The sequence below is a fragment of the Alexandromys fortis genome, unplaced genomic scaffold (genome assembly GCF_014885135.2).
Source record: "Alexandromys fortis isolate MF-2015 unplaced genomic scaffold, M_Fortis_MF-2015_v1.1 scaffold_0, whole genome shotgun sequence".
Classification (NCBI taxonomy): Eukaryota; Metazoa; Chordata; class Mammalia; order Rodentia; family Cricetidae; genus Alexandromys; species Alexandromys fortis.
Genome location: NW_026067949.1, coordinates 12,935,360 through 12,962,670, shown reverse-complemented (window position 1 = coordinate 12,962,670; position 27,311 = coordinate 12,935,360). Strand labels below are relative to the sequence as shown.

At 46.1% G+C, this 27,311-nt stretch overlaps 1 protein-coding gene across 3 annotated transcripts in view; it reads left to right on the top strand.

Moving 5' to 3' along the window:
- Sel1l3 (SEL1L family member 3) overlaps positions 1 to 27,311 on the top strand; it is a 110,884-nt gene that overhangs the window by 14,325 nt on the left and 69,248 nt on the right. For all 3 annotated transcript variants that reach the window (XM_050149594.1, XM_050149595.1, XM_050149596.1), the window contains exons 2-8: positions 390 to 960; positions 12,545 to 12,671; positions 14,629 to 14,750; positions 15,723 to 15,838; positions 18,796 to 18,854; positions 24,669 to 24,801; positions 26,973 to 27,105. In XM_050149594.1, the coding sequence (XP_050005551.1) occupies positions 390 to 960; positions 12,545 to 12,671; positions 14,629 to 14,750; positions 15,723 to 15,838; positions 18,796 to 18,854; positions 24,669 to 24,801; positions 26,973 to 27,105 (1,261 nt within the window). The remainder of the gene's footprint in view (positions 1 to 389; positions 961 to 12,544; positions 12,672 to 14,628; positions 14,751 to 15,722; positions 15,839 to 18,795; positions 18,855 to 24,668; positions 24,802 to 26,972; positions 27,106 to 27,311) is intronic.

Below are 27,311 nucleotides of genomic sequence, written 5' to 3'. Positions count from 1 at the left end.
CCCCATTTGAAGTAGCTTGTGCATGTCTGAAGTTGGCTTTCCTCTTTCATTCTAAGGCAGGACCCTTTCGCTCTTACCTCTGCCAGGGACGAGCCTTGTCCTTCAGAAAGCCAGCTCAGGACTGGCTGCCACAGAGCTTTGAAAGCCAGATTTTGATCAGCAGATGTTCCTGAGCCTAGGAGAGAGTCCAGCGTGATCCGGTCTTCATTTGCGTATGTGTGTTGGTTTTTTCCCAGTCTAATAGTCGTGCTTTTGACATCTCTCACTGCCCAGATTCATCGCCTTTACATAGACCTATAGTTTTTAATGCCAAGAAAATAACAACCTCTGAATGTGCTAATAGGATGATATTTTAAATCATTCTGTATTGCTTTCTCTCTCCCTTTCAGCATTTTGTGCCATCTCTGGGCAGACAGACTTCCCTGACGACGTCGGTGCTGCCCAGTGCCGAGCAGGGTGCAACATACGCAGACTTTATTTATTTTACTGCCTTTGAAGGGAGCGTGCGCAACGTCTCTGAAGTCTCCGTGGAGTATTTATGCTCTCAGCCTTGTGTTGTCAATTTGGAAGCAGTCGTCTCGTCTGAGTTCAGAAGTAGCATTCCCGTGTACAAGAAGAGGTGGAGGAACGAGAAACATCTTCACACCAGCAGGACACAAATAGTACACGTGAAGTTCCCAAGCATTATGGTGTACAGAGATGATTACTTCATCAGACACCCCATCTCTGTGTCCACGGTGATCCTACGAGCCTGGATTACTCACAGGCACAGTGGCGGGGGCTTGAATGTCCGAGGGGAGGAGAATTTGCTGCATGCAGTCGCAAAGAATTACACCCTGCTGCAGACGGTCCCACCTTTTGAACGGCCTTTCAAAGACCATCAGGTGTGCCTGGAGTGGAACGTGGACTATATTTGGAGCCTCTGGGCCAACAGGATCCCACAGTGTCCTCTGGAAAGTGGTAGGTCACTTGCCCCATGGCAGAGCACAATTCTTGTGTTTTCAGATGGCCAGTGCCATCAAATGACAGCAGGTGTGAATTCCTTTCATAAATTACGTGTGTGTATGAGTATATTTGTGTGTGTGAGTGTGTATGTGCGTGAGTGTGTGTGAGTGTGTACGTGCATGAGTATGTGTGGACGAGTATGAGTGTGAGTGTGTATGTATAAGTGCTTGTGAGTGTGCGTGTGTGAATGTGTGTAAAGTGTGTGCACACGTGAGTGTGTGTGAGTGTGTGCATGAGTATGTGTGTGAATATGAGTATATAAGCATGTGAGTGTGGGCATATGTGTGCATGAGTAAGTGTGTGTGTATGAGTGTATGTGTGAGTGTGTGTGTGCGTAACCATGTGTGTGCGAGTGTGTGTGCGTGTGTGTGCCATAGACATCAGAGCACAGTTTGCATGAGTCATTTCTTTTTCTACCATGTGGGTCTGAGGGATTGAACTCAAGTCTTTAGGCTTGGCAGCCACCACCTTTACCCACTGAGCTATCATGCCGGGCCCCAAAAGCAAATTCTTTAAGTTAGCATCAATAAGACAAGGAAAGTGGAGAGGTCCCTTGTGTCTGTCATTTTGAATTTGGGGACAAAAGCGAGTGAATAAAAAAATGAAAGAGAGGAAAAAGATTAAGGGAGGATAGGGAGGAAGATGAAAGACAGAAAGGAATCAAGGGACCATGGAAGGAGAGGAGGGAACCTTTGAGAGCTTCTGAGCTGCTTCGAAGCAATTGTGCCGCTGAAACAAAGACTGGCTCCCCAGAAAGCCCCACAGCTTTTGTTATTTATAGGAAAAAACGTTCTATCCTGGAGGAGATAAGAGAGACCCCCAAAAGCAACCTTGTGCCTGATAGGAAGGTTGTGCCTCAGGGTAGCAGCTTGTGGCTGGGCCCTGCCACTTCTGAGTGTGTAGGCAGAACTTGCCTAGCCTCTGTTTCCTGACCTATAAAACAGGCTAATGGATCCTCCCCTCAGAATCAAGCGACATCTACTGAGTCCATCGCCGCACTGATGGGCGAGTCTCAGTTCTGCATTTTATCCTAAATGCCACATGTCCATACAGAATCCATCCAGAGGCTCCTGGGTCGTTCCTCAGCACCCCCTCCACCTCAGGACGGCAGGTCTACGATGTTCCTCATCTGCCTAGGACTGGTGATGAAGTAGACTCAGCATTTGAAATGGATTCTGTTGCACCCACAAATTTCAATCTCTGGGCTAGGGTGTGGGACTGCGCTGAGGACTTTGATCTTGTTTTGACTGTGGCCCAACCCCCCAGGCTGGCTTGGCAGGTGCACGAATTCCACAGCCCATGACAACAGACTTTCCCCCAGTCCGTTCCAAATACCTAGTCTTTTCCAGATCTGCTATGGGGGAAGGTGACTTAAGGACATGATTCCGTGTTCTTCCTCTAGTGACATGCTTTTTCTCACCTTTGAGATGGGACTTTTGGATGAACAGTGGCTGGGGTAGTTTCTTGGTAAGGCTCCAAAGTGACTTCATATAGAATAAAAACGTGTGTGTGTGTGTGTGTGTGTGTGTGTGTGTGTGTGTGTGTGTGTGTCTGTATAGGTCCTCAGTTCTTGCTGAATGCATTGAACAGCTGGCATCTTGAAAACTCTTTATTTTTACTCTAATTGTAGAGTCACAAGAAACTGTACAAATGGTAGAGAAAGTCCTTTGTGCCACAGCCCAGCTTCTCCCGTTGCTACTGTGTTTTGTAATCACAGCACAGTATCAAAACTAGGAAACCAGTGCCGTTGAATATTGTTAACTGTAGACTGAATTCAGGTTCAATAGTGTTTGCATCTCTCTCTCTCTCTCTCTCTCTCTCTCTCTCTCTCTCTCTCTCTCTCTGTGTGTGTGTGTGTGTGTGTGTGTGCGCGCGCGCGCATTGTGGGAAGAGCTGGGTCATTAGATATCTGGAATATGGGAGCTGTGTGCCCCTTGCTAATGGGTGCCACCCTCCTCCAGGCAGAGCCCTTTGCCAGTGCCTATCTGGACTGCCTTCCACAGGGATTGCTAATTTGTCAAGCGGAAGGGAGTACAGGGCACACACAGCCCCGGTTTTGCTTTGCCTCTGCCTTCATCAGGGCTTAACGATTCCATTTCATGTTTTGCAAATGTATATATTTCTCATTGAAAAATGACCAAATTGCAAGCAGGACGTCTTGAAATGAAATCATTTATAAACTGGCTCATTCTCAGGGCGCCCTGAAAATGGGAGCTGCCTTTTCTTCTGTCGTTCCCTGCCCAGCTTGCGAGGCCTAGCAATGGCACAGTGGGCATTTTCTGCCCGCCTTCTTCAGAACATTACTTTTGGCGTAAGAACCAATCTAATCAAATCATAGCACAGAGGAAAACCTTTCTTAGGAGTTAAAAATCTCTGCGAATGGAGGCGGGAGTTCCTTGCCCTCTCAAACCAGCTCTGCACCTGTAGCTATGATTTGTTTACCAAAATGAGTCCATTTTACCTCTCCCCTTAAGAAAGAAGTCACCTGAGTGAGAAGCAGCCGGCTGTGGGAGGTGCTTCGACCTTTGTTCTGGATGAGGCTGTGGGCTGGGGCGGGGCTCTGGGTGGGGCCTAGGGGCGGGGCCAGGCAGGGGTGGGTGGGGGCCTTGTTCTTAGCAGGGCCCTTCTCACTTGCTTTATAGCCCCACGAGGGTCAGTTGAAACACAAGACAGTATCAGAGACCCCATCTGAGCTTCACCTGTTAAGTCTGGGCCTCTTTATAAACCACAGTCCCCTTGATTCAGGGCTTGGGAAGCGGTTTCTGAGTCAGGCATCTCATGTCCTATATGGTCTTGCCTCTGAACTTCGGTACCCCCTATCTGGGTTTATCTTTTTTGTTGTTTGTGCCTGGGTTTTCCAGGAGAATGGCTGAAGTCCCCGCTGCTGCCAGCTTGGCCTGTGCTCAGGGATGGGACTGAGTACCCCCAGACTCTTCTCTTTGCCAGGCCCAGGCTGGGCTACCGGTTGCACTTTTGGTGGACAACTGGCAAGTTTCCATCCGGCCCTGCTGAGCAAGCCCAACCCAGATCAAAAGTTAACAGCCTTCAGATGCGTTGTGCCAAGACCTGGCCACGCCCTTCTACATACCTGTCCCTGCTATATTCTAGTCATGGAGCCATAGGTGGTTGGGCAAGAACTTACTGTTGTCTGTTTCCTTGGGAGAAGAGATGGGCATTATCTCTTATGTCCCCTGTGTGTCTGACTCATTCCTGAACTCACTGAAACAATCAACCACCTGGCAGTGGGGTGGGGTGGAAGGTTAACTAACATTCAGGCTAACCTGGGCCACCCTCAGAACACCTCTCTGTCACACCCTAAGGGGAGAGCCCTTCAGGGCCGCTGGCTACAGTTTCAACTGTATATGACTTGTGTCCAATCTCTCCTTGCCACGCATACTCTTGGCACTGTGGTCTAAGTCCCCACCCTCCTGGACTCTGGCCACAGCCTAGTGGTGGCTTTCCAGCTTCACCCTTGCCCCCTCTCTCTCCAGGCAGCCTGTGCTGTACAGGCCGGCCACCTCATGCCCTCTTTAAGGCCCTCACTCTGCTGCTCGGGATCAAACCACCCTGTTGTGTGGCGCTTGCTGGCTTGATCTCCTGGCATGCTTTCGTCCAGCCACGTGAGCCTGCTTGCTTCTCCCTAAGCAGACCATGTTCAGCCCCACTTTGGGACATTTGAGGGACAGTGGCCACCTAATAGGCTCATTCCCCAAATCTCTGTCCAGCTTGCTTTCTTGCCTCTTTTATGCCTTTGCTCAAATGCCCACTTCTCTGACCACTTGGTCTGAGCTGGTGTTCTTGCCTGGCATTAACCCCTCAGTCTCCTCTATAGCCTACATTCACTGGACCCTGTAATTAAATACCTATATTTTCTGGTTTCCCGTAGACCACTGGTGCTATATTCCAGGGAGGACCACTCTGTGGCAATACCCTGATACCCTAACCCCTGTGGAGGGCGAGGAGGTGCAGAGCTGGCCCTGAATCTTCCTTTGGCCCCCCTGAAGACAGGCCCACAGGCTGTAGCTTCCCTGGTGACCTCTAAGAACCACACACGCTAAGGCTGCAGACTCCCAGTCGTTCCTCTTGCAAACTCACGAGCCTCAGCTCCGCCTTAGTAGGCTGAGGCGGATACTCCCACTTTTATGGCTCCCTAATTCATTTCCTTTGACCTAGAAGAGCCTATTTCCCTACAGCATCCCAGCCAGCCCTGCTAGCGATGTCAGCGCGCAGTCTTACCTCCGCCGCCACACCCATGTTTCCCTCCCAAAATCCTCCCTAAACTTTGACAGCCAGTTCAAATCGCCGCTTCCCTTTGTCCCAACCCCAAATATCCATGTATGTTCATGAGCGTGTTTCATTTCCACAATCAGAAATTGCCTCTCTGACCTCTGGCTTCCCAAGCCCTTGACGAGTACCTCTCCTGTGACGTGCATTGTGTTCAGTTAAGTGGAACAAAGGCTGGCCGGGCCTCTATGGACCAGTTTCTTCCCCTAAGCTGGAAACTCATGGATGGAGACCTAGTCCCTCCCTTGAAGGTGGCTGTGTGGGAGACAAACACAGCTATGGCACAGTCACAGCCACTCTGCAAGTCCTTGTCATGTGCCAGACGCTGTGGGAAGAATCCAAGCGCTCTTCCCCACACTCTGCCTTCAGACTTGCTGATGAGGAAGTGGGCTGGAGTAAGCCCAATGACCCATCTCAGGTCGTACAGCTATTAACTACCGGTCTAGAAGGCTGGATTTGCCTCCCAAACTTCGTTATGAAGTTGTTTATTATTTATTTATCCCGTGTCAGTCGCCTTGGACAAAGCCCCCGTGTGTTTATTAGGTGCTCCGCCGGGGTTTTCCATGGGGCAGGTGACATTGGGAGGGACAGCTTCCGCAGTCAGAGGACTAGAGGGGAGGCCATGGGGCGGAAAAGGACAAGGGGAAGCTATCGCACTGGGTGGGGGAGGAGATTGTATGACACAGCTTCATTCCTCCATGGGGGAGGGGGGGGCAGGCTGGCTGCTCAGGCCTTCCTAGAGCAGAGGTCGAGAGGGCTCTGAGGCTGAGTCTGCCCCGGTGAGAAGGATCATGTCAGCTGACTGCCGGCATCTGCCCTAGGATGAAGGTGCAGACCAACAGCCTGAAATGTGTTTGAAGTGCTTACTTGAACTTGGAGGCAGAATCTCAGGTGTGAGGGAGGTTAGGACCAGGCTCTGAAGATTTTCAGCTACTACACTAACAGCAGGTAGCCTTCTGCCCGGGGTTCTCCCTTCATGGCAGTTCTTGCGGTCTCTGATAAACTCTGGGGAATGATGGAGGCTCCTTCTCCTTTCAATAAAAGGCCATCCTCACATTTAGTTCCAGTGGATCTGAAGTATGATATTTTGATTATATTTGTTTATTTATTTGGGGTGGGGAGGGGGCGTGTCCATGTTATGATGTATGTGTGTGTGGAGGTCAGAAGACAATTTGGGGGGGGAAGGGAGGTTGGTTCTCTCCTTCACCGTGTGGATTCCACGGTTCAAACTCAGGTCATCTGGGCTGAGCCATCTTGCCCCTCGGTTCTTTACAACGAAATCCCATTACAACAAAACTGTTGAAATTTAAGTCCGACTGGAGCCAGGCTTGGCTTGGCTTTGTGGGGAGAGAAACAAAACAAAACTCCCAAGCAAACTGCATATGCATCGGGATTATTCAAGCCAGTGATGTGATGATCCATTTTTAATTATAAGCTATATATTTGGACTTAAAAAAAAACCCTACAGACTTAGTCCCCCCGTCCCCAGTTAATCACAGTAGTCTGAGTTTCCCAGTAATAACACTAATTAGTGCCTCGCCTCTGCGTTGCCCTTTACAATGTACAAAACACTTTTTTCCGGGCACTTTGTCTCATTTAATCCTTGTAACAGTCTCATGGGAAAGACGGTACTATTCTCATCCTCTTCTTAATGAAGGGGAAAAACAGAGGCTCGGAGAGACTATTTCACTGGAGTCCGAACCTCCATCCTTTCGACTTTGCTCTGCCGCCTCTCTGAGATATGCTAATATAGCCCTAACCCAGGTTCCAAATTAGAAGGAAAACTTTTTTTTTCCAGTTGAATTTTTATCGATGTGAATCATGTTGCCTTCACCCACTGGACTTCGTCTCTTTGAAGCGATTGGGCTGAGCCGAACAGCCTCAGAGGCCCCGGGTGGGCAGGCCGGTGGAATGCAGCTACCTTCTTCTCTCTGCCTGCATGGAAATCTTCAGGGCCTTTGTTCTCGCCTTCCTGAGCTGCAAAGGTGGTACATGTACCTGGTAAAAAATTCAAATCGTGGAAAAAGGTTTAGCGGGAAGACGTTCCGCCCACCACAGTCTTCTTTCTGGTCCTTTTCCCAGAAGCAAACTCGGTACAAGCATTTCTTGCTTCTCCTTTCAGAATAATCCCCTGCCCATAGAAGCATTAAGCTTAGCTCCTTGTCTCCACAAGCAAATGATAGCCCGGGAGCAGCGCTGCCTCGCGCTCATTAGCAACACAGCAGAGATTTTTCTCCATCAGGCCGTGTTACTTGGCCCTGTTCTTTTTGACAGATCCTTAGCATTCCATTGTCTGGTAGTCTATCACTTGTTTAACCTGTCTGCTTCGATAGGCTTGCAGGCCAAGTGTGTGTGCCGGAGAGTCTTTTATGTGTGTTTGCCTTCACGTATGTGGGGATGCGTATACCGGCGTGTGCACATAAAGAGGCCAGAGGTCATTATTAGAGGTATATTACTCTCATGAGCCTTTTGATTTGGCTAGATGTGCTGGCCTAGCAAGCTTCTAGCATCCTCCATATTCATCTCCCAGTACTGGGTGATGCCATACCTAGCTTTTCTTTTCTTTTTTTTTTTCTTCATAGGCGTGGGGAGCTGAACTTGGGTTCTCATGCTTTTGTTTACTCACTGAGCCGCCCCAACCTCCACAAGGGGCTTTTCTTTTCTTTCTATTTGTTTTTTTTTAAAACAATCTTTTCTCATTTTGCATACCAATCCCAGTTCCTTCTCCTTCCCCTCCTCCTGCTCCCCCCACCTTCCACCCACTCCACCCACCATCCACTCCTCAGAGAAGGTAAGGCCTCCATGGGGAGTCAACAAAGTCTGGGACTTCCCTCACTTTGAGGCAGGACCAAGGCCCTCACCCGTATATCTAGGCTGAGCAAGGAATCTCTCCAAAGAGAATGGGTTCTAAAAAGGGCTCTTCTTTCTTTCGATTCCCTGAACATCCTTACAGGAATCTTCGTGTACCTGTGAGCGTGTTCAAAGGACTCAAACCTGTATTCTCCAGACTCCTAAGAGTGGATTTTCCACAGACATCCTAAGGAATCCAGTTCCTTTGGGGAGGCATTATGATTTAAATCATCCATACTGATTTGATTTTCAGGCTTGACTTTAAGGGAAACAGTGCACCCAGTATCCACTACCATTTTAGGGACCACTGTTTGGAAAGTCCTTCTGAAGATTGAAAAACCGTACCTTCATTTCCCTCGCCAGCAGATGTTAGCCCCAGAGATTCCCAGGCTGGAGGTCTTTCTCAATGGGTCCTCCTGCTAGGTCTGAAGCTCATCCTGAGAAAGGCCTTGTTGCATGGAGACAGGACCTTCCCCAGAGTTAGGCTTCCATGTCAGGGTCCCAGTCCTCTGATGGGACTAGACAATGAGTTACATGATCCTCCTAGCTCTGACCCACCCAAAGGATGAGATTAAAATATTCAACAGGGACAAGGGAGAACGATGTCAAAAAGGCATGAGGACCTAAGTTTAATTCCCAGAACCCATGTAAAATGCTGGGCACTGTGGCATTGCACATGTAGCATAGTGCTAGGCAAGGAGAGAACAGAGGGTCCTTGATTTTACCGGCCCACCAGTCTGGAGGGGCCTTGAGAACTCAAGGTGGCATTATTCAGCTAACCAATATCAAAACATTTTAGTGTTTCAGCAGCCAGTAGGCATAGCAGATGTACATCTGTTCTCTCAGAGCGCTTGTAAGATGTAGTTTGCTTAGTAAAACCCTCCCTGGTGTGTATAGGGAGCTCCAGTTTGAGTCAGAGCTGGGCCCCTTACTAGTTACACAATTATCACCAGGACAGTGACATTTTTCTTGTCTGTAAATAAAGGGATTTGTACCATTTAGCCAATGCCTCTTGTTCTAAAATTTAAAGAAACAAAGCAAAAGCGATTCAGAAAGTATTCCAAACATGCATTGCCTTTATGATGTGTGTGTGTGTGTTTGTGTGCGCGTGTGTGTGCGTGTATATGTTAATACTGTCTCCTCCTCCAACCTCATCTCATACAAGAGTCAAAGATAGGCTTGAAGTAAGGATTTGAATGGATTGTTTGCGTTTGGTCGAGTGGTGCACATTCTAGGAAGTGTTAGAAAAGAGAGATGGGTTTGAATTCTAACTTGTCTATAGTTACACGTGTTCATTCATTCATCAAGCACTGGGCACTGTTCTAGGCTCTGAGAACAGAAGTGAATGAAGGTGGTCCCTGCTTTCATGGACCCTGCAGAGACAACTGGATAAGTCTCTAGATCTCTTTGGACCTAATTTACCTATAAACATTGTGATGGTGAATGGTATTGTCACTCCCTAGCCTGCTCTTGTGATAGACATCACTAGTCAACTGCAGATGATCCTTGATTTATGATGGACTGACTTTGGCTTTTTCAACTTGTGTGTATGTGTGTGTGTGTGTGTATGTGTGTGCATGTGGTGTATGTGTGTGCGTGTGGTGTATATGTATATGTCTATGCAAATGTACACACCTGTGTGGGCACGTGGAGGATTGGGTGTCCTGCTTCATTACTTTCTCCATATTTTTTTTTGAGACTGGGTCTCTCCCTGAACCTAGAGTTTGAATTTTTGGGTTAGGCTGGTGGCCCGCAAACTCCTGTGATTACAAGTGTTAGGGCATGCACAAGACCATGACTGCCTTATTACATTTTTACTTCTATGTGACTCCAGGAGAGGACTCTTAACGACTGAGTCAGCCATTCAGCCTTGTATTTTTCTACTTTTGACCGCGGAAAATCATTCCTCCCCACCACTGAGGTTTTCACTGTTAGTAGAGTTTTAGTGAGTCAAAGGAGCCAACCTTGACTGTCAGATAGGTTTTGTATAAGATGATTTTGTTCAACTCTAGACAAATGTGTGCTCTAAGCACATTTAAGATAGACTAGGCTAAGTGATAATGATTGGTAGCGTAAGGTATTAAGTACATTTTTTTATATTTAATTTTTGCCATTGACATTTTGGGGGACATTGTCCCGTTCTAAGTCAAGGACCATCTGATATTCCCAACAGCCTCTGTTAGCTATTGGACAACACGCCTATATGCTCCCCTGTCTTACGTGGATTCTAAAATGTCATTCTTGCCAATAAACGTTGCTGGTAAGGGACACATAAGATGGATACAGGGCAAAAAACAACAGAGCTATTAAACCTACAGAGTTTGTAAGAAAACATCCATGCTTTTGATATTGTTGGGCATCAAAACTATGTATTTTTGCAAGATTATTTTAGATGCTTGGGTTGGGAGCTGTCCCTCCACACTCCTTGGCTGCAGGGCACTTTGGCCCCAGCATGAGCAAAACCTCTTTTGAGAAGCTTCGTTTTCCTGTGTAAGGTTGCTCTGCTGTGTGCTTCAGGCTTCCTGGCACACACGTGGCTGTCTGGCTGGTGAGCTGAAATCTATCTTTTTGATGAACTCTCTTCGGAGTCTAAAGACGTCTGCAGTAGTTCCATTCACGGTCTCCATCACCGCACTCATAACAGCCCAGCAAGTCCTCTGTGCCCAAATTCACGTCATGATTTAGATGCTTCGGGGGAAATGGCTTGCTTAATCCTATTAAATATATATACAAGGGCTGGTGATTCTAAAAACTGCTTTTGGGATTTTTCAGATCATATTAAATTCAAGGTACTTCTACACTTAGTAAAGTTTGTATCTCTTTGGAAAAAGAGCTGAGCTGTCTGGCCTCCCAGGCTGAGGATCCTGAAATCTGTGCCAATACTGTGTTTTTGATGACTGTTACAGATAGCAGCTCTTCTCTCCAAGAGTCCCGGGAAGGGTGGGCTGTGTTTCTCTCGTTGAATTATGGATGTTTAAACCCAGGAGCATTTTAAGAAAGAGAAAGGCATAGTTATTCCTAGGTCAAGGGAATATGGAAAATAGAAATGTATACTTAGCCTTCATTAAAGCAGTGGCTGTTAGCTAGAGAACCTAAGAGCCTGGTTTCCCCCGTATCTGCTGTGGGTATGCCTATACTCTAGAGCCCAGGCTTGGGAAAGACAGTGGAGCCTGGCTCCCTTTTGAGGGATGCTATTAGTAATGTGCAGAGATAATATGTTGAGTGCAAAGTGGAATCTGCATATCCAAGCCAAAATGAGGTTGATCTATCTATAGTAGTGGTCGGTGTGTGTTTAGCATGTGCAAGAGCCTGGGTTTAATCCCCAGAACTGCAAAACCCAAATGATACAAAAAGCAGTGCAAATTCAAAAGCACAGATTCTAAAACCAAATTGCTTTTGTTTGAATCCCAACCCCACCTCTTTTTTTTTTTCCCCTCTGTAAGGCTCAGGTTCTCATGGGTCAAGCACTGTGCTAAAGGACCCACTTGGTCACTTGTTGTGAAGTTTAGTGCTATTACCTTTGAGCTGTGCTTGTCACGCTGCCTGGCACACACCAAATGTTAGTTACTACGTGGGCAGACTGTGCCTCTGTTTCCCCAGCTGTACGCCGGCCATGTTAATGAGGCCTCAGTAAGGTAGTACATGTGTAATGCTTATACTGCTACAAACTGACTGTGCCACCATGAGTTCTGCCAGTGTTAACGTCATTATAACCATAACACAAATTGAAAATGTTTCCCTGGCGTTAAAGGGCTGCATGCAATGTGGTTAAGAACAACAACAAAAAAAAGCCAGCTGAAGATGTAACTTAATGGCAGAGTGCTTGCCTTCCTTGTGCAAGGCCCCTGAGTGCCACAAAGAAAACAGATGATAGATAGGTACATGCATATATACATACACACATCATACATACATACATATATACATACATACATAGATGATACATACATATATATGTGCATACATAACACATATACTATACATAAATAGATGATCGATACATGCATAATACATACATACATAAATAGATAATAGATACATGCATAGATGCTGGACACATAGATACATAGACACATAGATAACAGATAGGTAGATAGATACACAGAGAGATAACCTGAATTTAAACCTGAAATCTGTCCTTATCACTTCCGAACTTTGTATACTTAGCCTCGGGCTTTCTCTCCAGAGAATGGGACTAAGAATAACAATTTGGAGTTGTCATGAAAACGAATGAAGACAGTGTTGCTCAGTTAGCATGGTGGTTCCTGGCTTAGGTTCCATGTCCTGCGCATCCTTGATCATATTTTTAGGCTATTCCTTTAACCGTGTGGCTGGAAGTCGAGGGTGCCTTGGGAAGGGGCGTTTCTCTGGAGAGGACTGAAGGTGAATTCTGTGATGGTTACAGATGCGGTTGCCCTCCTCAGTTTCCCGTATGCCTCCAGTGGAGAAAACACTGGCATCGTGAAGAAGCTCCTGAGGTTCCAGAATCGAGAGCTGGAGGCCACCCGAAGCCAGCGCGTGGACTACCCCACGTAAGAAGGGCAGGTCGTGAGCTAGTGGGATGGGCCTGTTTGTAGCTGACCATCTGGCAGCTAGCGGGGAAAACCCCTTCCGGAGACACAGCTTGGCAAGATGCTTTGCACAAATGCTTAAAGAGAAATGGAGAACCAGGAAATGTAAGTGGAAATTATTTGCGTGCCTAGGAGCTTTCCACTTTCCTCCATCTTTTTGGGCTGGTCCCAGAGATCCCATGAGCAAGCAGCAAACTGTTGAGGCTCAGGTCTTCTGAGGCTTCAAGTGCAGCCATCCAAAGCCAGCACGGATTGTAGTCGTGGCCTTGGCCGGTTCCGTCCTGGAAGACTGGATGAGCTGCGGGAACACCCTGGGCCTCTGATCTCCTCCACTGATTTTCAGCAGAACCCACATCTATTTTTCCTTCTGCCGAGCTGGAGATGCTGGAAATGGCTCCTAGCTCACCTCAGATCAGATGGATTTAGCTGAGTGATTTAATTCTTCCTGTGCTGCTGGCGGCAGAAAGATCTTGAGTCACTCACCGAGCGTATGTTCTCGCTAAGCTTCCTTGTAATAACTTATCTTCACGAGCTTGCTCAGCTGGGCGGGTCAGGAGGGACGTCTGTGACACCATCTGTTTGCACATTGTGACACTGACTTCAAGGCCAGCTTACAAAGCCCAGAATATTCTGAAAGAGTTCTTTGGCTGTATCCCCCAAAGAATTGAGGGCCACTGCTCCTGTAACCCCGGCTTCAAATTAGCTACTGGGCGAGGCAGAAAGAGCAGGATGCGTTTGTTTTACATTGAGTCGTGGCATACACCAAACGGGCCGATTCCTGACTGCGTGACTCTGAACTAGTGGTCTCTGGCAGTGCGGAGCCTCACACAAGTGTTTAGCAAATATTTCCTGAGTGATGGATGTATCATATATCTTGGCTACTCAAACTGTCCTGGTTGAGTTTGCTACTGTTATTTTAGCCTCGTTTCATAAAGCACAGGCATACCAATTCTCCCCTCTTATATGCGTTGCATGTGGGTGCGTATGCGTTCTGTATGTGTTCAGGCAGACATATGTGTGTGCTTTTGGAGGCCAGAGGTCAACCTTTGGCTGTTCAAGTTGAACTGTCCAACTTGTTTTTGAGGCACCGTATCTCACTGGCATGGAACTTGCCAGCTAGGCTAAGCTGGCCAGTGGACCCCAGGGATTCTCCTGTCTCAGCCTCCCCAATACTGGGATTACAAGCAAGCACACCGCTCCTGGCCTTTTGCCTGGGTTGCTGGGTATCCACCCAAGTCTTCGTGTTTAAAAAGCAAGCACTTTATCAACTGAGCCGTCTGTTCTGTCATAATGCCCCTGCAACTGAAATAGCCCCATGCCGGAATGGAATAACTAGATGAGTTGTGCCGTGTTAGTTGGCCAGAACCGGGCTACTGAATTCAACACCTTAATGTGAGCATTAAGATGGTGCATTTGTGGCCACATGTCACGTGGAGATGCCATTTGCAGAGCATGACACTCGGGGCTTTTATCTTTGAAAGAAACAAAATTGCTCAAAAAGCCCTAATTATGGTTTTTTTTTTTTACCTTTTAATCAGAGATATTAGAATAGCTCCTTATCACATCGCCTCTTATTAAAATCCGTATTTTTATTCACTGTCTCGCTTTATCAGCCTCAATCAAGAATTCAAATTGCTGGCACGTGAGCATCTCAGAGAGCCCCGGAACAGTTTTGGTGCGAGGTAGAATGTCAGCGCGATTTGTACAAAGGAGCTTAACTCCGATCTTTGCAGTTACTATAACTACCTCCTTTGTCTCAGAATCTCAGGCTTTGCAAGCCGATCTCCCATGATGAACACTAAGGCAAATCCACCCCCTTCGTTAGAAGGAAAGCAATTTACTTGGTCATTGTTAGCTGTAATTACCTGTGCTTGGATGATATCAATCTGCAGAATTTTCTTCCGCCTCCCTTCTTTAGGGTTACTGTTTCTCTGTGGCTTTATTTACTCCATTATTGCGAGGCCAGTCTCTGTGGAATTCTGTACTTTGTTGACTCTAATGAGATGTACGGCACACCTTCTGTGTTTCTTACGGAAGAGGGTGAGTATAAACAGAGCCTTGAAATGATCTTGACGTTTTCTTATACTCTTTCTCCTAGCAGAAACATCTGTCTGGGATAAGGAAGATACTGTCAGCATAGAAGCTCCATGAGGCTAAAATGTACATTATTCTGTGAGCGGCCAGTGGTGATTGTACGGGCATTATAATAATGCTACTTAGATGTGGGATCCAATAAAATAGGAATGGGGAAAGAAAAACGTGTCCCTTACACACACACACACACACACACACACACACACACACACACACGAAACAAACCCAAGCTGATTATTTTGGGAAGACTTGGTCAAGTAATGTTACTAAAAATGATCATGTAATTATGACCTCTGTGTAAAGTTGGGAAAATCAATTGACAAGATCTAGATGAGTGTTGGGTTCAGGTGGATAGAAAGAGGTGTTTTTGTTTTCTTTTCATTTGGAAATAGAAGTTGAAACTAGAAATGGGCTGTTGTTTATGCAGACAAGACCATAGGGAACCAACCATGAGCTTCAAATTAAGTCTTTTTCTCCCCTTAGGGACTCAAAATAAATACCTTATTTACAAAGAAATGCATGTATGAGTACATTTTTGGGTGTTGCTGGGTTTGTTTTGCTTTTCAATGCTCCCTCCCTCCCTCCCTCCTTCCCTTCCTTCCGAGGGAAGGTGGGAATTCACTGTGTAAGGCAGACTGGCCTTAAATCCAAACTCTCCTTCCTCCTGCTTCAGCCTGGTGCTGGGATTTCAGGTGTGTACTACACTGCACCTGATTGGCTTGGCTTTTGTTTAAAGTGGGGAAAGGGGAGTTTTTATTTCCTTTTTTATTCTTATAACTTCTTAGACAAATTGTTGAAAAAGCATTGCCTCTTCGCATACCATGAGTTGCTCCTTGCCAGTGTCATGACCTACCTTCCTTTCTTTCTTTCTTTCTTTCTTTCTTTCTTTCTTTCTTTCTTTCTTTCTTTCTTTTTCAGGCGCTTTGCATATTCAAATGCATCTTGTCAAAGGAGAAGACCTGGCTGTAAAAACAAAATTCACCCTGCCTCTGAAGGAGTGGCTCCGAGTGGATATCTCTTTCAGTGGAGGCCAGGTACCTCTGCTTTCACTCTGCCTGGAGAGCTGGGAAACATTGCTGTGAGCCCAGAGAGCCACAAAGCCTGGGAGGAAATTTGGCCAGCGATGGGCCCTTTACAATTACACACTTGCTAAATCGAACTTTATAGATGGAAGTTTAAATCATAAGAGTCTCAGCCCATTTAATTAACTTTTAAAGTGCTTCTCTCCACTCTGTGGTGAAGGAGTAAATAATATAGCCAGTTCCGTAGCCACAATTATCTGAGCGCTCCAGTCCTTCCTTCTCCCCTAGGGAGATAGGCTTCGTGCAGGTAAGTGTCAAAACCACATCCGCCATGTTTACATGGCCTTATTCGATCTACAACTTTTTGGGTAGGGAATTTATTGGCTCGTTCAGCTAAAAAATGATTTGACTGCTTTTGGCAATTGAAACAATTGCTTATGTTTGGCACCAAACACACTCGTAATAACCAACGCGTATAAGCGATGATCGTGGTGGGATGGAGGGTCTCTATCTATTTTGTACATAAAGCATTGCTCATAGCTGTTTCAAGCCTCCCATAGCAGAGATTTTTATGGATTGTGGGAAATCTGTTGTTGTAATTGAAGACAATTCCATTTCTCCATCGATGCGATGCTGGCATGCTGGCTTTTTTCTGGTTACTTTATTTTCTCATCAGCTTTTCTTATTGATTTGTGATTTTCCTGGAACAAAACTGGAGGAGACGTTTTGTTTGTCTCGTGCATTAGATAATGCATGGTCCTCTCCAGTGCTTACGGTCTCCACAGTTCTGCTTTCTGAGGAGGGAAAAAAAAATTAATCAGGTTAGTTTGTGCTGCCTTCCTGAGAGGACTGAGTAAGAGTCTAGCTGGGAATTTTCATGCGTTACATTTTTTTTTCCTTAAAAGATATTCAGTAACAGAGCTGAGGTCCATGTCGCCCATGCCCATATATGTGAGGCACATGGCATGTCACCAAGACAGGCATCAAATCAGAGCAGATTCATAGGTCTTATCCTGCACCTGCTGTATGTATGGAAGGCACCGGCTCCAGTTACTTATAGACTATTTATGGAAGTAACATTAAGCACGTGAAGAGAAGTCATAAGGCAAGCTTAATTGCCAAATGATTCATATTGATTTCTAGGAGGAAGACGGCGTTCCATGCTGGGATGCTCAGGGAAGCATTCGTGTACAAGATTTTTATGTTTGGGCAGAATTTAAATGGAGAAGAAAGGAGGGGGATTTTCTGCACATGCTTGGGAAGTTCACAGACAAGCCACGTTGACTAGCGTTTGTCTATTGCCACAGACTCTCTGGAGACAAAGACGTTCATTCCTCGCAGTTTTGAGAGCTTATTGCTGGCATCTAGTGAGAGTCCTTCTGCTGCGTCACAACATGGCATGGGCAGCACTAGATGATAGCCAGAGGGAATATTCCAACTCAGATCTTTCTCTCTCTTCTTCTTAATTTATTTACTACATCTACATACATATAGGTTTATTTTCATGTGTAGGTATGATATGCATGTGTGAGTGCCCGTGTTCACATGGCACAGTACATATGTGGAGGTTGCGGGACAACTCATGGGAGTCAAGTCTCTCTTTCCACCATGTGGAATCAAACTCGGATCATCAGCCTTGGTGGATCCACCCTTAACCATTGAACTATCTTTTGTGCCCTCTCTTCTTAGCTGCTAATCCCATCAAAGGAGCCTATCCTTATGGATTCCTGTAACACGAATCCTAGAGTTTTCACATCCAAATGGCATCAACACATACATTTAGGATCAAAGTTTCAATATATAAACTTGAGGGATATAGAAAACTAATAGAAGAAAAGTTGATTCTTTGGGGCAAGAATGTGCAGAATCTTGGATTTGGACTTCAGCTTGCAAGGCAGTAGAGAATCATAGGTAGTGTTGGCTATCCTAAGGGTAGAGTCCCTTAGCATGAGAGATGAGCCACATGGTGTAATGCGTATGCGTTGATGTGGTAAGCCACAGAGGAGTAGGAAGAGCAGAAAGGTGAAAAGAAATCAGTACTGTGTGTGTGTGTGTGTGTGTGTGTGCATGTGTCTGTGTGTGTGTGTGTGTGTGTGCTCTTTTGCCAGTGGGTTTCAGATGCTTTCAGGCTTTTCCTTCTGCCTCCTCTAGACTCCTTCATGGATATTGGCCCAGACCTCTGATAAGATTGCCACACTCGCTGCTTTGGCAGAGTGAATCATTCACTTAAAAATAAATGGTTGCTAAGAGAGACAACTGGTTGAGTCGTTTTCTCTTCTCACGTGCCCCATGACTGCGGTTGACTCCTAGTGGTTTCGTTTGTCTTCTGTAGACATAGGGTGACCTCTAAGTCCTGTCAGTGAGACTCTAGCAAGGTCGGGCCACATTTGCTAAATACGTCTTGTGGAGTGCCAGAGTAAAAGTGTCCCCGTCAGTCCAGGAATTCACACAGTATCCCTGTACCTAAGAAGAGCCTACTGAGACAACACATAACATCATGAGAAGAATATTGTCCTTGCCAAAATGAGGGTGATGACTATTGTTACTTAGGGGAAGGGAGGAGGGACCAGCAAGCTGTGTAGAACATGTCCCCGTCTATGGCCCTGGTAAAATCAGTAAAACTTCAAAACCTACTTGTACTACCAGATGTACTTCCCCGTCTTCCTCATGAATTTAGAAGCACAGACATCCAATCAACCTCTGGCGTGAAGTCTGGGAGCGTCCAAATTCCACTGGCAGAAACTGCATTGTAGATATTTTTAGACACACCATCCAGTCACTTGGGAAAGCTAAATTTATTAAGTCTTAAAATATACACAGGGCTAGTAAACTGTTAATTTTATTTTTGTAGAAATTAATCAGGAGAATGACAAGCCCGTTTCATGAGTAATTTATACCAAGGACCGTATGTAGCTGTAGCGTGGGCTGTACGGACCTACCTGACGCTTTTGTTCTCTCTCCCGACGTAGATAGTGGTCACTGCCAGCCTTGGATGGGACTTGAAAAGCTACCATAATCAGACCATGAGGTAAGTGTGGTTTTCATTCACAAGTAGACCACTCTAGGGCTACTTCATGTTGTCTTCACACTACAGCCCTCAACTGTGAGGTTATTCTACATACCTTTTCCAAGCCAGACGTTGTTGTTGTCGTCTTTAGTTTGTTCTTGTTTTTCATGTTTATCCCTTACACCGTGTGTGTGTGTGTGTGTGTGTGTGTGTGCGCGCACACTTGCCTGTGTACAGATGCTATGGCATATATGTGGAAGTCAGCCATGTTGGGCATGTTTAGGTCAGCCACCATGTGCACGTGGAAGTCAAAGGATAACTTGCAGGAGTTGGTTCTCCCTTTCCATCATGTAGGTTTCTGAGATCAAACTCAGGTTGTCAGGTGTGATGGCAACTGCCTGAACCCACTGAACCATCTCTGGGCCCAAGCTAGACTTTGTACTTTTTAATTTTACCAGGCATCAATTTTTCCTGCATATATGTATACACACACACAATTTGTACTAAGCAAGGGAAAGTAGTCGATCTTTTTTCCAACTCTCACCATAAATTCTTCCTTTGTAGCACTTTGTAATTTATTTTCTTTGAAAATTATCTTTTGTGAAGGATTTTAAAGAAAATAAATCTAAGTATTAATGTTGCTCGTTGTGAACAGCTGGAAACTTTGGCATAGTGCAGCGCATAAAAGTAGACAGTCTTCATATTTATGTTCATAATCTCGACTCGAAATGTGTGCAGCTATTGATATCGGCACAGCTTTTCATCCCCTGTAACCATCTCCACGTGACTTAAAGAAGCCGAGAGCTGGGTCCCTTGCCTTGTGCTTTGTCGTTTCTTAATTTGTTCCTAGATTCCACACAGAATACTGGGTTTTTATCATGTCAACCACAAACAGCCTTCATTAGGTATCTGGGAAACCTTGTTATATTGAGATACCCAGATTCCCTCAGAAACTGGCCACTGAGGAAACCAGAGCAGAGACAGGGTGAGACGGGACTAAAAGCTACACTCTTTTCCTCAACTATTCCTGTTCACGTGTAAATCCAACTGGTTTCTAGTAGGCTCCAGGAGTTTCGAACAATTCTTTGTGTGTGTGTGTGTGTGTGTGTGTGTGTGTGTGTGTGTGTGTGTATGGATTAAAGGATTAGGGTTTTCTTCCCCCTTCACCCCCTGCCCCACCAAAAGACCAAGGATCTATCATCACTTAGCTGCGGAAAGGTCAAGAGTAATTTGATAGCTACATCGAAGCCTGGAGAATGAAGCTAAGGATAAATCAGAAGTCTTGAGGTGTGCCAGAATTGGCAGAAAGCACCCGACACAGGCAGGTTTTCTTTATGGAAGTGACTTGTGTGACTAATTCAAGGGATAGAGAAGCCCAACGGGATCTAGGGCTCCTTCAGAAAATGCACCCCCAACACACCCTGCCAGTAGAAGAACTGGGGTAAAGCCAGGACCACAAGGTATGCAACCCTCTCCTAGGGTTCCTGTGAGCAGGTGTATAGAGTCTCAACCAGAGTCCTACTTTCACGGTGATGCAAGTATTGGAAAGACATCCTCCTCGCTCTCCTCTTTGCTCTTGGAGGGTAAGCACAGTGTTGGCTATGTCTGCATAGTGGGGGGAGTGTCAGAGAAACAGAAATTAAGTGTTCAGCAACACAGTGCTTGGTATAAGTAAGAGGCTATGAATGATATTCAGTAACAGGAATGCCTTCAGATTACATCCATCTGTCCATGTATCCATTCACCTGTCCATCCCATACTTACTGAGCAAATTTCACATGCCAGACACAGGCTTGATTCAGGGGTGGGGTAGAAGGGAATGAAGTCCCTATTTCCAGGAAACTGAAAAAAATTCAATAAAGGGAAGTGATACCGAACAGTAAATTCACAAATAGATTTAAAGTTTCAGGCTATCAGAAAAATGCTAGGAAGAAACGAATAAAGTGTCTTTAGAGAGTCAGAACTTATATCAGGTCCTGAGGAATTGACACCAGATAAAAACTATGGTCAGAGGTGAGGTGTCCTTAAGTCTCCTCTCGAAGAAACTGCAAGTCTGGCTGTTTCCTAATTCTGAGCGGCAGCCTGTCTAACAATGTCTGTGAATCTTCTGGGCTCTGGTACTCTCTGGTAATAAACGCGAGCCCTCTATGTCCAGATAAGGGGAAGATGGTTTGCCAGAGTGTCTGCGGTTTCCCAAAGAGACTAGTCCGAGCTCTGGAAGAGTCTAGCTCAGCTTTCGTGTCAGCGAAATTGATGACCATCAAGCCGTGCACAGCACAAGGGTTCTTTTGCCATCTTGTGCAAACGCTGAGCACCTCCGAGGGGAAAAATGTGGAAGCCTGATGTAGAGATGCAGATGGAGATCAGGCTCCTGATGGTTGATCATGATGACAATTTAAATATTCTTGGGCAATGACATAGAGATCAAGTAATTTGTTATTAGGTAAAAAAATAAAACAGTTAAAGCATCTTATGCTAATTTAAAAACATACAGTAGTTCCTCTTATGCAGGGGTTCACTTTCCATGGTTTTACTTAGGCACAGGCAGCAGAGATCCAATACAGTGAAGTGGAAAATTCCCCAAGTAAACACGGTGTACATTTTAAAGTACTTATTGTTAGGAATGGCAGCATGAACTCTCCGCTCCTGTGCCTTGTCCTATATTATGTATCCATGCGGTGGGTGCTACTGTTACTTCTCTTGGTCTTCAGTTATCACACCCACTGTCAAGGTATCAGTGTTCCTCCTGTCCCTCCCTACTCTACTTACGAACTTCCCAAAGCACGAGAGTGGTGTGGCTGGGGCTTGAGAAGCCCCAGGGGAGCTGTTAGGAGCTTCTACAAAGTATCATCTCACTCCCACAAGAAGTAGGAACACAGCACCGGAAGGAGACCACATTTGCGTATGTTCATGATGGTATGCTGCCCGGGTGGCTCTACCTTATCGTTTGCTCTTGTTCATCCTTTACTGTGTGGCGTTTATAACTAAAGCTTCTCATAGGTGTAGCGATGCAGGGACAGAAAAGCAGCATAGGCAGGGTTTGGAGCCATAGAAGGGTTCAGTTAGTTGTCTGTTGGCGGTTCTTGCGCTGCACCTCCTGGGTGGTTAGGGATTGCTGTGTAAGTCTGCACTAAACTTTCTAGACAGGGCCTGCCTTCCTTTTGTTCTGAAAATTGGATTTTGCTAAGGTTTTTATTGTTGTTGTTTGCTTGCTTGTTTGTTTGTTTTGCAGAAACCCACACACAATTTCTTCTTTCCTTTCCAAAATAGGAAGAGAGAAGACACTTGTGAAACAGTTTGAGGCTCAAAGCCCTTCAAGATTTCTTCAGTTTATCTTGTTAGTCTTTCATGGTTATTTATCGTAATGCCATGACTAAAAACTTTCCTCTATTGAGTCTACTCAAAGTAGTAATGAGTTTGCATTTGTGTGTGTGTGTGTGTGTGTGTGTGTGTGTGTGTGCCCACACTCTGCCACTGAGTTGCTTTGGCTTTGTTTCCAGACAGAGTCTCACTATGCTATCCAAGACAGCCTTGAACTTTTGATCCTTCTGATTCATCTCCCTGAGTAGCTGGGATGACAGACCCAGGTTAACGTGGTCTATAATAGAAGGAGCTGTCAGCTCCCCAGTTCTGTTTTAGTAGAGTACTTATTGGAGTAAATGCCAGGATTACAATGAACATATAGTTGGCAGTATTTTGTTTGAGAAATGAACACATCTTGGTGTAAGCCTGGGCCTCAGATGGTGGGAGCAGAAGTCCAGCTGGGAGATGAGCCGTCACACCTGTAGCTAATAGCTATGGTGCAAACCACGTGCCCACCGCTGTACTAAACACATTGTGTATTAGCTGTTGAGTATCCAAAAAATCTAAAACCTCGATGCTCAAAATCTGGCGGTTTCACATCGGATTTTAGAGCATTTTAGATGTTCAAGACATTTCCGATTTCAGAGCATTTGGGGAGTTTTAGATTTTCTGATTCAGGGTGTTCAGCCAGTAGCATCTATGCATGCCCTGGAATACCCAAGCCCTCTGAAATCTGCAGTACTTTTGGTCTGAAGCGTTTGGCTAGTCAACCTGTATCCATTCAACCCTCACAACAACCATATAAATAAGCATTATTATTTCCATGTTTAAAAGAAAGGGACAGTGTTAAGGGCTCCAGAAAGCCTCTACTAGGAGCACCCAGTGTGTTGTGAGCCTTGGCCAATAGAGTCGCAGAGAACGGGACCTCTAGCAAACTGGTTCATTAACAAAGCTTCTCATCCATTCAGCACCAAGTACTCCCACGGGAGTTGTTAGAGCATTCCAGTCTTCCCAAGGTCCTGAAGAACAGAGCCTGTTCATCTCTCAGAGTTACTAACTTTGTGATCTCTCCTGGAAAGAGCGAAAGGAGGGGGGGGGAGAGGGAGGGAGGGAGAGAGAGAGAGAGAGAGAGAGAGAGAGAGAGAGAGAGAGAGAGAGAGAGAGAATCTTCCCTACTCCATCAAGGCTGAGATTATGAAAAGACAAGTCCCCAGAGTAGAAGCCCTTTGTGACGCTGGCTGCCACCAACACAAGCCTATTCCCTACACTCCCACCTCCTCCCTGGCTAGGAACACCTGCTGGAGAACTAGAGACCAGGGTCTTGCTGAGGGGCTGTCAGTCCATCTCTGTCCTGGAATAACCCCCGGCTGCCTGGCTTCCCTCACCCACCTGTCAGGAGCTTGCTGGCTCCCGGGCTTCTGGCGGCCTGCCTGTCATTTTGTGCCCTCTTCCTGGCTTTCCATCTGCCCTCTCTGCCCGTGGCTCTCTTCTCTTTGCCTGGCTTCTCACTTGATCCTTGCCTCGAGTACCCTGCTGTTCACATCTGCTCCGGTCACACCGTCACCCAGTTCTAGTTTGGGTTTTAAGTGGGTAATAAGTGCACATGGTTTAAGAAGTCAAAACTGAGGAAGAGAAAGGAGTAGAAAGGAAGATGGCGCCAAGCCTTGCGTCCAGCGCCCCGCGTACTCCCGCCTCTACCCCTCACCCTATGGGGAAATGGTTTTATTAGTGTCTTGACTATATTTCAGAGTTTGTGCAGATGCAAAAAATAGTCACTTTCTCTACACAAATAGAACCCCTTCCCTCTCTCTCTCCCTTCCTTCCTTCCTTCCTTCTTCCCTCCCTTTCTCTCTGTCTCCTGTGGCTCAGACTGGTCTTGAACTCACAGTGTAGCTGAGGATGACCCTGAGTTTCCTACCTTCATGCCTTATAGATTCATACTGCTTTTCCTGGTTTATGTGGTACTGGGGCTCGAACCCAGGGCTCTGTGTATGTACCACCCAGCTCCCTCCCCCCCACATCTTCATTTTTAAACATTAGCAACATAATTTGGGTCTCCAAGTTTTTGACCCCTTTTCAGTTTACATAGCAAATAAAGTCATGTCTGAGGCTTGCTGGCTGGCCGTCCCTCGCTGGTGCACACCTGGGCTTCCCCAGTCTTGACTAGATCACCTTCATGCACTTTATATACACCACCCGGTTGTCCCTGTCTCCTCCCTGGTGCGTCACGCCCTTTCCGGTAGCGTGGACATTCAGCACATCCCCTGTCGTTGGGCTCTCGTCTCTGGTCATGACCTCTGACCTTGCTATGGATGCCTACTCATCACTGATTTTTACTTCTCATCCTGTCAAGTCATCTGCATTTTAAGTTTCTCCTTCATCTACTCTCTGTTCGCTCAGTAAGAAATTTGCCTTTTAGAACAAAAAAAAAAAAAAAATTGAAGGACAGTTCTCAGTATTTCCACCGAGTCTCTTTCTAACTAAGCGGGTGCCAGCCCCAGGACTGTCTCCATCCTTTGTGCTCCTCTCTAGCTTCCATGAAGACTTCTATTATAACGACACGGCTGGATACTTCATTATTGGCGGGAGCAGGTACGTGGCAGGCATCAAAGGGTTCTTTGGACCCGTGAAATACTATCGCCTCCGCAGCCTACACCCTGCACAGGTGAGCCTGGGGGATCGAGCAGTTTGCCGGGAGCGTGTGGGACAGTGGGCCATGGGAGGCAGGAAACGCTGTAAACAAAAGAGTCACCCAAGCGGACTGAACCGTGCCTGGGCTCAGACACCAAACATAATTAATATCGAGGCTTCCCCTGAGCCGGTCCAATAATAGATTTCTGTTACCGTGCGGCTCATTTAGTACTCATAAAATGGAAACCATTTACTTCCTCTGTTTTAATAACTACTAGCTTAATTATAGAGTAGATTTTTATCAGGCTGTTGCCTATCCAGTGATTAAGCTAATGAAAGGAGAGAATCTTAGTTATTTGGTAAAGCGTCTTTTCTACGCTATTATTTAAAGTATCGGAGGAGGCGATACTCCAGCAAATTAAAGCCCTGATGCCAGTCCACCAGTCTTTCTCCTTCTCGGCAGAAGCCCGTGCTGGGGTAGGCAGACCGAAGAGGACTTTGGGTCCCAAGCTGAACTGGCTATACTTTTATCACACATCCCAGCCCTCCCACAGAGGGTTACCCCAGCCGTCTCCAAGAGAGGATGCAGGACTCCCTACCGTGTAGCTTCCTAACAGTGTCTTCTCAGCCCTCCTGGGAGATTGGAAACCCTACCAGATGTCTGACAGGGGACTGTCCCCTCATTCCCTTGACCCTGTGGGGTCCAGGCAGAGACGCAAGAAGAGAAAATAGGACTCCTGATTTCCTATCTTTGAGATGTCAAAGAAAGGAAAAGTCATGTGTTCACTTGTTCAGTAAACACTTCAGAGTGCCTGATTAGTGCCAGACCCTGGGCAAGCATCTGGCTTAGGATGAGTTTCACACACTTTGCTGTTGTGGCACGTGGTGGTGCATACCTGTAATGCCAGGAGTCAGCAGGTGGAGGGGAAAAAGTCAAGAGCTCAAGATCAGGTTTGATGCCAGCTTGGGATGCAGGAGACCCTGTCTCACAAATAAATAAATAAATAAATAAATAAATAAATAAATAAATAAATAAATAAATAAATGAATAAATAAATAAAAATATTTTTTGATCCCAGGGATCGAACGTTGTGCTTTATACTTTCTAGATAAACACTTGACCATTGAGCTTTCTCTCCAGATTTAGACTCTTTCCTTTCTTAAAAATATTTTTTAAAAAAATTTCTTTTTGAGACAAGTTTTCAGTAGGTTGTCCAGGTTAGCCTGGAATTCACTCTGGAGTTCAGGCGGGCTTTGAACTTTTGATCCTCTTGCCTCGGTCTGTTGAGTAGATGTGATTACAGATGTGTGTCAGCAGGCCCAGGTTTTAAAAAGTGTTCGAAGATAGCCTGTTTAATATCACGAACAACACACACATATAATCAATGTATTCAGACATGAAACTGAAATCAAAGTGTTACCAAGAATACCTCCTCCTGCTGGTTGAGATGGTACACACCCGTAGGGTTTGCTGAAAGAGGCAGGGGCAAGGAAGAATACGAGTTCTAGAACAGCCAGGGCTACAGAGAAACTCTGTCTCAAAAAACCAAAAAGAAAAAAAAATCCTCCTTCTCTGCTGTGTTCTAAAGTTTTGAATCCTTCTATGTAAAAGCAAAAGAAACCACTGTTGCTCACAACCTGTTTCATGACGACATGCATGCGAAAACTTGCGGAGTTAAGATGAAGTCCCCGGGTGCTGAGGGGCTTGGCTCTTTGGGATTTTGACCTGTTTGTCATAAAAAAAAAAAAAAGTCATATGACTTGACCTAATTCCCCTGTGTTTGCTCACTGAGATGCACATGTGTATCTGGCCACCCTTACGGCTGTCAGGAGCTGTGTTTTGGAGCAGTGGCCCTGCATTGGCTCTTATAGATTGAGGATGCTGCCAAGCAGAAGGAAGTGGGAGGAGGACCTCAGGTGGCAGGTACAGCTTGGGGAAAATTAGCATCCCTGGGGAAGATTGGGAAAGGACCAGGCCTTCAGGTCACACTGATGTGCAAGAAGCTTTGCCGATGAGATGGGACACCAGACGCCCGGAGCTGGCGTGGCCTTGAATTGATCCTAGTGGCATTGGTATGCAAATCAAACTGAGATGATTGCTGGTGACGTCCACGAGAGACCTCAGTCCGCTGAACATACCTGACTCAGTAGTAGCTGTGGGCATTTGATAACTTGTAGTTCATGTCATCTCTTGCCTTCCTGCAGATTCTTAATCCCTTCGTTGAGAAGGAACTGGGGGAACAAATCAAGTTATATTATGAGCGGTGCGCTGAGGTGCAGGAAATAATAGCCGGGTACGCGGCCACCGTCCAGGTCGGGCGTGAGAGACGGGACACATGTAAGTACAGGGCATCCTAAGCTCTGAGTTTGCATGGACATGCTTGGCTGCGCTCTGTGGGGGACTAAAACAGAAACATACACTGTGTGCCACTTGGCCCAGATACCAGCAGGATCAGATGCACCTCCAGCCTTCCACAGATGGATGGGAACAAGAGCATGCCCTCCACCTCCATTCCCACCCTGCCGCACCCCCCGAAAAGCACC